Here is a 12240-nt window from a genome sequence, read left to right on the forward strand (position 1 = left end):
GCAGCACAAAAGTTGTGTGCATAAACGATAAAGTTGCAAACATACTCGTGTGAAACACACGCCAAATAGGTAATAGAATTACATCTGCTGCAGTAAATTTGAACGTTGAGCAAAATTACTGTCAGGACTTAATTTTTGCATCGCTGCACACAAAATATACTTTAATATTTCAGTCAAAAGCAAAGTCGCTAATATCATGTATTTCATATGTTATTAAACGCCAAAAATCTGCAATAACGCTGTAATAATGTTTTATTCAAAAATATTGTTGAGAATATTATTATACAGAAAGTTATAAACATATACAATTTGGTTTTGTACTTTTATAGTAATTTACTCACAAAATAATCTATAACAATATAGAAAATTCTAGCAGAAATAAAATATGTGCATTTATATAAAAATACAGTTGAGAAAATACTAGATACTATCTAAAAGCATTACAAATATTAATGCAATACATTAGTAACGCTAGAAAAATCAGAAATATATTGAATTGATAATGGAGAACCTTTAACTCGTCTGTTATTTATTAAATGTTATAATTTTTGCTCTAAAATATAATATAATAAAATAAATTTTAAAACATTTAGTCATAAGACAAATTTATGAGTAAATGATTTATCTGTTTTGTCTTATAACAAAAATATTGAGTAAATATGAAAAAAAAAAACATTAATTTGTACTAAAAGATTTTCAAGTAATTATTTAACAATTAAATTTATTAAGCTAGGCCCAATGATGTATAAATTTGAAACATTGAAATTCTGAGAAGCTGCTATTATAAATAAAATTGCATTTAACTACACAAGCTTTGTGTAATTATCAAAAGCAGCCGAGTAACTCATTATTATCAAATATTGAACACAATTCACAAAGCCCTACAGATGCAATGAAAGCGTACATTATTGAATCATTATCGGTCCATTGGATCAATTAATTACACGCCGATATTTTCGAACAAATAGCACAGATTAATTAATTAATATTAATTAATATGTGCACACAAAAATACCGCCGGTATTGTTTTTGCGTGTAATTGCGATATGACAAAGTACTGATAATCTAATACGAGCAGCAATAAATTATTGTATTTCTAGGCGATTAGTGTTGGCAGTCGTGCATAACGCGCATTCCGATTGGATTCAATCGAATTCCGGGCACGTAAAGCGGATAACATCACAAGCGTACGAATTCCAGACGACAAAAAAAAATAACGTAGATATTGAAAAGCGGACACGATAAACGCTGATTTATTTTGTGCGATCGCGCGCGAGATTAAGATTATTTGCTTCGCATTCGTCCTTGTAATATCCAATACATTTTGTCGGCCAGGAAGATTTTACTTACCATTGATGTGTATGAGTGGGACACGTAAATCTTTATCTTACTATGCACAAAATTTTTTTACAAAATTTTCGAGAAAATTTAATTTTTAAATTTCAGAAAATGTAACATGAGTGTTACACTTTAATTTTTATAATAATCCAGGTATTTACTAATTAAAGAAAATTAAAATAATTCAACAATTTGCATGCAGATAACTAAAAAATCCACAGAAAAAAACTTGCCAACTTTTCTCAATCTAAATCTTCTTTTTGTAATTTAAAACTTTGCCAACAAGTAAACTTTGTTTGTGTCCGAACTATCTAGATATGATAAGAAACCGTAGCAAGTTTTTCTGGTCACAATGATTTCCATGTTCCCATTGCAAGTCTTTATTTCCCTTGAATAAAAGAATTCTTTTATTACTGCACCGACGTTGTAATAAAGTTTCAATACGACTCAACTTTGTACGATATGATAAAACCCCAGCAGGATTTAATAACGACGCGCAAAGTCCTGCCAAGACTACGCAAGTAGAATATAACATTTAAAGACATTGTTGCGAGCAAGCAGAGAATGGAAGAATTTGCGCAATATTCTTGTTATTTTAGCGCTGATGCGGAAAACTTGGTGGCACATCGCCTCCTGCACGCATGTGAATTGTCTCACACGGAAAGTAAACCTTCTTGCGGGGAGAAAAATATGTAATAACATGAAAAAAGTAATAAAAAGTGTGGAAGAGTAGCGGGGAATTTTGGAAGTTGGTAACATATGTTCGTTTATGCATTACAAGTGATACCAGGATGGTTATAGCTTGCACAAACAAAGAATCTCATGTTTTAAAGTTTTTTTTGTTGAAATTAAGATTTTTTTTGGAAAAAAAGCGAAAATCTTGTTACTTATTTAACAAATTTTAAAAATACGATATCAAATAAGATAACAATTACTCTACTCAATAGAGAATAGTTGAAGTTTGAGGTTAGAACATTAGAAGCCAAGAGCATTGTTTTTTAAATCTTTATTCCTCTCGATATACACATAAATACTTTCTGTTAATGTTTTTTAGTAATTGTTACACAAAAGTAATTCGTATTCCTCACTTTTCATTTGCTTTCAACATTACATTTGATCGTAACACTGATTTTAGTTAATTAAAAGTCGAAATCAACATACACTAAGAAAATATCACAGACTTCGATTGAAGCATTCCGAAAACAAAACTCTCAAACAAAGGAAACCTCCCAACAAAAAGACAAATAATTTCCATAAAAATTATTCAGCTACACTGAGCGTTTAGAGCGTTAATTACAGCGTCATTCGTAAACATGCAATGAATGAGAAGATCAGAACGGGGAGCAAAAATTATGTTACGTTAAATTACACGGACGTCCTTTTTCTTTAACCACCCCTCTCGGAAAAATTCGGAGCAAAATTTTACGAATTTTTAAATTACAAGAGTGTTGTACATTCAAAGTAGCTCGAAACTAAATTAATTAATAATTATATTACACGTATCGTTTTTGGCGGCCATCTTAACGTCGACGGCCATGTTTTAACGCGCACGCATGCGTGCTCAGTCCTCAAATGAGATATCGTCGAACTGACTGCCGATGTAGCCGATACAAATGCAGTAGTGCTGAAACAGCTGAATGAGCAGTTCCTGCTCGTCGAGGAATTCGATCTTCTCGATCTTTTCACGGTCCGCCTGGGGAATACTGTAGTAGATCTTCACCATGTCCCACGCCTTAGCGCCCGTCCAATTGTTTGATAAAAAGTGTGCTTCCTGGCTCTCTAAACTTCGGCAGTTGACGATGCCAGACAGATTGCAACCGCGTGCGCGCAGATTCTCCAGCATTACGTTGCCAAAGGTGTCGTTCATATTGCACATCTCATAGTTGACAAAAAGTGCGTTGGGAAACTTGGCGGCAATAAACTGCAACAACCGGTCCACGCAGCTGTTCTCAATATAAACGAGAACGCACTCAGCGATGAAAAGCGTCGGCACGTTGTACTTGACCTCGGCTTGCTGCAGTTTCGCCTCTAATTCGTTTACATTCCGAAGATCGACGCCCATGCAGTGATAACTACCGGCATGCATATCTGTACTACTCAATTTGACTTCATCATCCTGATCGTGAATGCGTTCGAGTAATTTCTTATTCCGCTTTATCATGTAACATTTCTTTGCTGTTACAGAAGGAAAATCTATGTCAACAAAGCTAGAAATGTTGATGTTCTGATCGCGAAGCCGCCAATAGAGCGTATCGAAACCAGCGCCTAGATTGATCAGTTGAGCATTCTCACCGCATCTGTCTAGGAATTTAAAGATAAACTTCTCTACACCTTTTACTCGAGCAAAGTATCCTCTGTTGATTTCAGGTGGTCGCTTGTGTGTTTGCTTGATCAGGTAGCTAATGTAGTCATCCTTCCAGTAACCGAGCTGGACGGCATTGCGTTTGCACCCGCTGGCGTCGTCGTTGGTCGAGATAACAGCCTCGTCGTCCATCTCGGGCTGAAAGAAACCAAAGCTCTGCTTATTGCAATGTTTGTGTAGCCATTGAGGTTATGCGCGGCAATGTAGTACATTCTGTGTGTTGCAATCGGTGTCAGTACGGGACCCAGTTAGGTTTTTGTCGATTATTGATCATTTTTAGGAGAATATGATTTGACAAACAGCAGAATGAAGTGCAAGTGTTAATTCTGACAAACTTACCGGCGTTTTGGTGCGATGATTAAAGTATTGGCGCAATTTACGGACGTCAGTTCTCGGTGGAATTCGCTCGCGGACTGGATATACGCGATGCGCTGCGGGTGGAGTGCGCATGATCGCAGCGAGGTGAGACTCGGGAAATTCAAGCGCTTTCCACCGTACGCTTTCTCGGCGCTTTCCTCGGTGCGTCATATTTGCCTCACCAGCCGGTAACGCACTTGCATTTAAACTATTTTCGTATTGAGTTGCTGATAATCTATTCAATACGTTACAATAAAAAAGTTTTTCAAGGGTATTTGCACCTAAATGATGTTTTTTTCGGAAAAGTCTCGGAAAATATAAATGAAAGTATTAATATAAAACTGATTTTAATATAGTTATTAATTTTTAATTGGCGCCACATCTTTTATTTTATTTTTATTCATAACTTCTTATAAAATTGATTTTTTTACAAATCAATATGGTACATTTTTAATTTGAGTAATAAAAATGCGTGGATTAATAATTAAACTTTGCTATACTAGGTAATAGTCCAATTGTTTTATATTTAAAAGAATAAATCATTCATTAATTGTCATTTATATTGGCTGAAAACTAAACGCTAGCGCCCTCTATTGCGACCTATATCTACTAACTATTATTTTTTTTATTCTTTATTTTGTTGCAAAAGCTTCTATATTCTATGTTTTATTCAAAGTAATTTAATTTAATTTTATTTTTAAGAAACAAAAATTATTTTGCTTTATTATAGGAAAATTGTGAAAAAGTGTTGGTGACATTTACAATTGCACTAAATCATACCATCTCCTAGCATTTGCACAAGTACAAAAAACGAACTTAAAAAGTAGGTCTTTAGTTGTGCAAAGAAGGGTAAGGATAGCAGCAAACCGAAAAATTATGGACTCGCTGGCACGGAAAGGGCGCCCCCCTCGGCTTCACGGCTCCAAGAGGGTCGATATTTAAAGAGAAAAATGAATCCTTTCGTTTTGTGCTTCCTTCGGGCATACTTTCAACCTAGGCGTGCCCGTACATTTATCCACTTCTCATCTACGCAGCGTGCCTTTACCTCCCAGTGCTTTTCTGCTTTCTAGTGCATTTTTCATTTAGTTTTTAGAGGTTTCCACTGTCACGCGCCAGGTTTTTGCCGGTGCGATCTTAAATCATAGCGCGCATTAAAAGGATGCCACCTTGGACTACTTCCGACTGGTCTTTGTCGTGGCACGTGTTGTTTTGCATCGTGTTGTTTTCATTATAAGCACTTTTTTTAACCTTTTTGTTTCTTTTTCTTTGTTTTGGTTTTAATGTATCACATGTTCTATTTTTACATATAAAAGATTTACAAATTAAATATTAATTAAATGAAATTAAGCGCACATGGAAAAGACAATCACACAACGTGCGGAAGTAAACAAACGCGCAGAAAATTACTTTCTAAGTCGTTCTGGCAACCAATATGCACACGGCGCCATTTTACAAGCGCCTGGTACAAGTAATTAACTTCCATGTTGATTCTGTGCTATTTGAACAAAAGTTCCAGGTTATGTGTGTGTGTGTGCAAAGCGTAAATTCTTCATGGCCTTGCAAAGACACCTTGGTTGGATCTTTGTATATAAATTTAATGAAAACAAAGGAGAAATCGATAGGTAGGCAACACTATACTCGTATTGCGCCAACTCTTAGCAAACGCCATTCGAAATTAAAGTGTCTAAAGTGCATGCGACGAGCGTTAACACCGGCGGCCATGTTGGCAGGATTAAAAGGATAAACCGGAATTAATGAGCTGCAGTGTGCACGTGTCGCATGCTAGGAGACACTTACCGCTCCGGAAGCGAACGTGTTTTCTTACACAGCTGGTGGAAGCTTCCGGTTCCGGCTGTCGATGTGCAACCCGTCTAACCTCAACCACAAACTTGCACTTATGCATAAAATGTCACTAAGGAATGACAAATCGTTTTATACTCCACATATTTTGTATGATTTTAGCATTCTCGGTTAAAATTGTATGAATTATTCCAGAATTTAACTGCGAAGTTAATCGCCCACTCGTTTGGCTCGACATAACCGGAAACTGCACAGCGCGAAACTTTTATTTCCGCGCAATTAAAACTTTTAAGCTTTGGATATGCAAATGTCCATGGATTGTTAGCAAGAGAAACAGAGAGAGCGAAATGAATCGTAATCGGAATTTAAAGTCGAAACAAACTGTTGTGGTTTTACCTTTTCGCTTGTAAATGCGAATACAGCGCACATAGGCTCAGGAAACACATGACTTGTGAGTAATGTTGTGCTTTCGGAACTAGCCAGCTGCTAGCAATGGCTGACCAGGAAACGTAGAGTATTAGTGCTCGTTGTAGTGGAGGAAAAGTTTTGGGCCATTTCGAAGCTGGTAACAAAACGTGTGCGCTTGGTAAATCTACGAATTCGGGTCTAAATCCGACGTGGGGGTTACAAATCCACCTGAGGACCAGACATTCGTCAGGATTCACCTTTGTATCGACCTTTATTTTATCCAAGACAAGAACAAATTATACATAGATAAGTCTAATACAACAAAACTCTATTTAAAAAAAATCTAAAACTAAAAAAAGTGAGGTTAAGCATAGCACATGACTGTAATTTAATAAATCAAGAGAATGGTGGTGGTAAAAGTCAATGAAATTGAAATATCTACCTCAATCCCAAAAGCGGGTAATTGAATGAAAGAGCAGTGAATGAAATTCGACGTTGAACTACGAGCATTGATCAGGAAATGCGGAAAATTGAACGTAAATCATGCGAGACGTACCTCCCAGCTACCTCCCATTAAAATGGTGCCGTCGTGGTTCATAGATCATGTCACCGTCGACCAGCCCGCGGCGCCATTTTGCATGTTCTCACTGAGGACTTTCCGAATGTCCTGCCCGGCGGTCTGCCAAGTTCTACTACGCATAAATTATCCTGAAGAGATTAATTTTACTTCATGTACATTGCACACCTTAAAAAATCTAATTAATTATGTGATAAATTACATGCAAATACTTTTGAGGTTATATTGAGGTTATGTTTAGATTTGTATGAAAACTGCGATTGTAATATAAATACTATCGTGTTATAACGTGTTGAATTGTCTGAAATTAAATTCTATATGCCATTTTCCGGTTCCAAGAATCCAGATAGATTAATAACAATTTCGCCGAGTTATTCGGCGCCGTCGGGGAATGCGCCAACGAGCCTTGCGCGCAATATATTCACGCTTGTGCTTACTAACTACGATTCCCATGGCGGCCCTACTATGCTATTCATGTCATCCATGAATTCTTACACGCAGCACTTTGGGCGGAGTCTTGGACGATACTTCGGACGCTCTGGCTGATTATAAAAGCCGTCATAAATTCACCGTTCAAACTTTTGCCTTCTGCTACGAGCACTTACAGCTGGCTAAAAAGGGTGAAAACGAGGCGAAATTATCCTCATTCTCGTTTTGGCAGTTTTCACATAGGTATTTACTTGAATCCTGAATAAAATAATTATTATCTCTTTGATATAAAAAAATGTGTTTGTTTTAATACCCGAGCAGTAATCTGAGTGTTAAAAGAGAATATAATAATATTTTTAATAAAAGAAAAAAGTCCTTTTGAATACCAACAAAACCGGAAGTGCTTTGTTCTGCGTTAATCTTCTTAGAAGAAGAGCTGTATACTACTGTGAAACACCGCTTACGGCCAGTTATTGTTTGCGATGAGTATTATACGTACCAAAAAGTATGTCGTAAATTGTAAGTACTTGAATAAAAACGACGAATGGGATAAAAAGTAGATATTCTTTTCATCCGGGGTTCTGTCAATGTTGTCTATCTGCTTTCAAAGTGTACATGTGGAGGAGAAATGGTGTAATCCGTTCTGAAACCACAAAAACAAAGATTACAAGTTTTCTAGTAATATTAGTTCATTTTGAGTCCTACCTCAATGTTACTTTAAAATAGGTTAATCCAAATGAGAAACTGGTTTAATTTTTTCTTATTTTAATTGAAACTAGTCTTTAGTTTTTACTAAAACTGTAATTAAGTTTTATTTTCTCGTTCAGGACTTAGTAAAGGTCGATTTCAACAAAAATTAAAAATTAAAAAATAAAAATTAATTTTAAATATGCTAATAATGCACTTTAGCGCCATCTCGGATTCAATTATTATAACTACGATTAAACCTTTATTTCAATTTTTATCTCCTAGAGTTTAACTCTTTAAGACATAATTTTTAATATTTTAATACATATTCTGCTATTCGTGGCCGAAATCAATCAAGCAAACCATAAACCATCAAAATCTGCCCAGTCGTTCTTAAGTTACAAGTGCTTTAACTCACCAAACTATGTTTTTCAACATATTTGTAGATATAAGAGCAACTTAAGATTAGTTTTTAAGTATTTTAAGTAGAAAATAAATTTTTAAGTAATAATCTTTTATTAACCTGCAACCTCATCAAACTTATTTTGCAATAGTCCACTTTATTACCGATTATATATTCTGTGGATAGTAGCACACGGCCGCATTTCAGGGCGCGTACATTATCTGCACGTTTATTGCCGATGCATTTTCGCATCGCGCTGGTTATCGCCCGCCCGCTTGACGTTTATGCGTCGCCTGCGCCATATTCCACCCGCGCGAGATTACATCGGATGTCGTAACACACGATGATGCGCCCGGTGGAAGGTGCAAGGGTTGTAACTCGCCCTAGTCAAGCACGCGCTTAAATTACGTGCATTATAATGTTAATGAATCGCTTCATGTGCTTCACGAACGCACCTGATTGTGCCGCGTAGTGCAATTTGTTTTGTTAGCGAACTAACCAACGAAATTATTTGAACGAAAGGCTTAATTATAAAAATTCATTTTTGATATTTGAATATGTGATATGTGTTGCATATATTAAAATTTCAAACCTGAAAAGTAGGTGTTTTGAAGTTTTTGATTTATTTTTGGAATTTTGGTAATTTTATGGCAAACAAAGAAACCAAAAGTACTAAAAATCCTTGTACAGATAGATACTGTGGTATTCAATTAATTTTTTTAATTAAGAATGTTGCTTGTGCGCGTCTGGTTTAATGGCATCGTGAAAAATATCCACCTGCGCAAAATTCCGTATTTCTTCGAAAATTCACACAATAAGGCCGTCTGAATGCCTGCCGCTGTTGTACAAACCGAAGGAAGGGAGGGTAGTAGTCGATTAAGGGCTTTCGGTTTCATTATTTGAGGTTTTATCGCAGTGCGGCTTTGCCACCCAGTTTTCGCTTTCTGCTACACCGTAATTATCAAACAGCTGATGATAATTCTGAAAATTTCATATACTGACGGTACCCAAAAACAATGTGATTACTGTTTACCTATATTATGTGTGTTCCTAATAATAATAACAATAGTTTTTGTTTGTATAAACATGCCCACATATTAAGCATATTTGACTTGTCAGGGCACATGTTAACCCGCAGAAGGGGCGCGTTTAATTAATTACTTATCCCATGAGTTACATCATCAAGAGGAATGAGGAGATGGGAACTTGGAATCCTCTATTTCCGCTATAACTTTCACCTACATTCCACATTAATCATACTTCCTCCTCGTGAAACATAACATAACAGAGATATCTGTAGTTTATCAAAAACAAAATTTTTAATTATAACATTTAATTATTGTACTTATTGTTCGAGTTTGTAGTGGGTAATATTACCTACCATGATGAAATTGTTTACACTTTACGTACGCTTGGGCCGTGGAAATAACTTAACTCACCTTCGCTTGGGTCGAGTTAACTTTGCGAAATTGCGCCGACTTGGCGGAAATGCGGAGCATCATTAGGGCGTGTAATTTCGCGTAATTTATCTAATAGATTATGGCAATTAAGCCCCTTTGCATCAGGATGCGAGCTACGGCGTCGCATTTCTCAGCGCCGCCACTGTTTTTGCTTGGATGTGCCGTACGCTTATCATCATCAAACGTTGAAGGTGGCTGAAGGCTTCGGGGCTTCCTGCCTATGTTTACCGACATATTAAAGATATTAAAGTTTGCTGCTTTGACAAAAACAGTTTTCTTTCTTTGTTTATTCTTTGACATAATAAAACAAAAACTGAAAATTTTAAAAACTTAATTTATTCATTTTTGTTTCTAAAAAATCATAATTACAAACTTCATTACTACGAATAAAGTTTTTTTTATAAAACAAAAATTAGTTTAGAAACAATTTCAAATTATATTTTCATATTAAGTATTTCGTGTGTATTCACCCAGAACTCAAAACAACTTTGATGCGCAAAAAGTTTTCCGCTTTCGTTGCTCTCAGTTTTCATATCAGAGAAAGATAAAACGATAAAAAAAAACTAAGCCTCTAGACGCGGATGGATAAACCAAGTAATCTCTGCGAGTGCGTGGAAAATCGCAAAAGTAAGATGAAGGCAAAAGTGTGAAAGTTTCCTATTGATTTTTACTGCTTTTTAGATCTGTTTTAGACGTTTTGAAAATGTGTTTGCTGTGAAAAGTTTATGATTTTTTTGTCGTTTCTGGCGTGAATTAAACTTGACCAGCATAAATTTCACTAATTTCACATTAACATATTCTGAACTTTTTTGCAGCTAAAAATGCTGGAAACACACATTTAGCCTGTAATTTTATGATGTTTATTTTTGTTGATATCCGTTATGGTGTAAAACAGTATATAAACGAATTTATAAAAACTATACAAAGTGTTACGTTTATTGTTTTGTTAAAAAAAAAACGTTTTTTTGGAAGTTGTGATTTTCTACTTATACGAACATCAGAGCATGACATGACACAGGGGAACTTCCCGTGGCACGTGTTTTTTATTCGACCTTTACCCCTCTGACCCACAACCTCATCCCACTGCTCTGTGGAAGGAATGAAAGATTGAGTACAGTACAGTCCGGATTTTACGTTTTACTGATTTCCATCGTGTGGGAAATGCAGGCCCGCGTGTGAAAATGATGCGAAAGCAAAAAAGTAAAGTGTAAAATTCGAGTGGAACGTCCAGGAATATCCTCTTCATGCTTCACACCATGGTGACAACCTGTCCGAAACGTTCTTATCCTTCAGTACATTTCTGTCAACTCGCACTCGTCTATAAATTATGTGGTTAGAACTTGTGGGAAAATAAAATAAAAATTACAAACTTACAAATAGAAATTTGTTCTAGTTGGAGGATATTACAGCATCTCTAAGAGGCTTACCTCTAGATCGCTAGCGCAAAGTTTTAATGATTTTCACCGACTTTGAAAAGAAAATCGACGATTCTTTCACAAAGCGATTTATGTTTCTTTGCGGATACGCGAGTCTGTGCTTGGCGATAAGTAAACCTGAAAACTTTTAACGAAAGAACACAGTACGAGATGCATCAAAGCAAGATTTCACATTGCACCATTGTTTATAGTAGATTTGCTTTGTTGTCTTTTCAATTCCTAGAAATAACAGTGGAAAATTTCAAATTGGTATTAAATTTTTGTAACAAAAGTAAAAACAGATTCTTTAATGTTTATACGATACAGATATGGAATAATATCAGGCATTTCAGAACAAATGTTTGTATGCAATGTTATTATTTATTAAACGAGCTTTTAGTGATTTTCCAGCAAATTCTATTGCTATGATTTATTGCATATTGGCACAACATTCATGAAAATTCCTATATTCGCAGTCGTAAAATTTTATTACCGGTTTTTGTCAGTAGAGGGTCAAAACGCAATCGGATGTTTATTAATTTATAGAATTTACCACCCTGTGGTGAGTTTAAATTCAACCACAATCTAATAAATTACTTTGCTTCAAATACATCACACTAAAAATCAAATTTTATTTTATGGCAAAAAAATCTAATTAATTTATTTTCTATGATATTGTAACAAACCTGCTGAAATAATGTTTATTGCTTTTAATAACCTTAATCTGTATATATTACCAAAACAAATTGTAATCACAAATCGTTCAACCCTAACCCTAAGACCAGTAATTATCACTTTATCTGATTGCCTGCAATCGAGTGCCAAGAAAAGTGACAAGTTACGAGCTCTCGTGCATAAAACACGATGTAATCTCTGCATAAACACTAATTAAGCTTAATTATAGTAATGAAAAGCTTTCGTAACGTCACGTCTATCGATTGTATCTGGAAGAAATAAAACAACAAACTGGAGGTACTTATGTATGTAAGATATTGGGTTTGGAA

The 12240-nt window shown here is 35.5% G+C and overlaps 2 protein-coding genes across 3 annotated transcripts in view; one reads left to right on the forward strand and one right to left on the reverse strand.

The window, feature by feature from the left end:
• Scp2 (Sarcoplasmic calcium-binding protein 2) overlaps positions 1 to 12240 on the forward strand; it is a 41751-nt gene that overhangs the window by 23272 nt on the left and 6239 nt on the right. The window lies entirely within an intron of this gene.
• On the reverse strand, positions 2330 to 4243 carry LOC135800957 (leucine carboxyl methyltransferase 1). Its single transcript, XM_065314314.1, has 2 exons — positions 4040 to 4243; positions 2330 to 3838 (listed from the first exon to the last, which is right to left on the reverse strand). Exons 1-2 carry the CDS (start codon positions 4226 to 4228, stop codon positions 2900 to 2902), a joined length of 1128 nt encoding a protein of 375 aa, XP_065170386.1. The 5' UTR covers positions 4229 to 4243; the 3' UTR covers positions 2330 to 2899.

The sequence above is a fragment of the Atheta coriaria genome, unplaced genomic scaffold (genome assembly GCF_025399875.1).
Source record: "Atheta coriaria isolate IRGN ID8LTWV9N9 unplaced genomic scaffold, Caltech_Dcor_3.1 hic_scaffold_10_pilon, whole genome shotgun sequence".
In the NCBI taxonomy this organism is placed as follows: domain Eukaryota; kingdom Metazoa; phylum Arthropoda; class Insecta; order Coleoptera; family Staphylinidae; genus Dalotia; species Dalotia coriaria.

Excerpts from the sequence above, each read along its gene's own strand:
- LOC135800957 (XM_065314314.1), bottom strand. The coding sequence starts at position 4,228 with ATGACGCACCGAGGAAAGCGCCGAGAAAGCGTACGGTGGAAAGCGCTT. Across the intron at positions 3,839-4,039 it reads ATCATCGCACCAAAACGCCG|CCCGAGATGGACGACGAGGC; the intron begins GTAAGTTTGTCA and ends GGTTTCTTTCAG.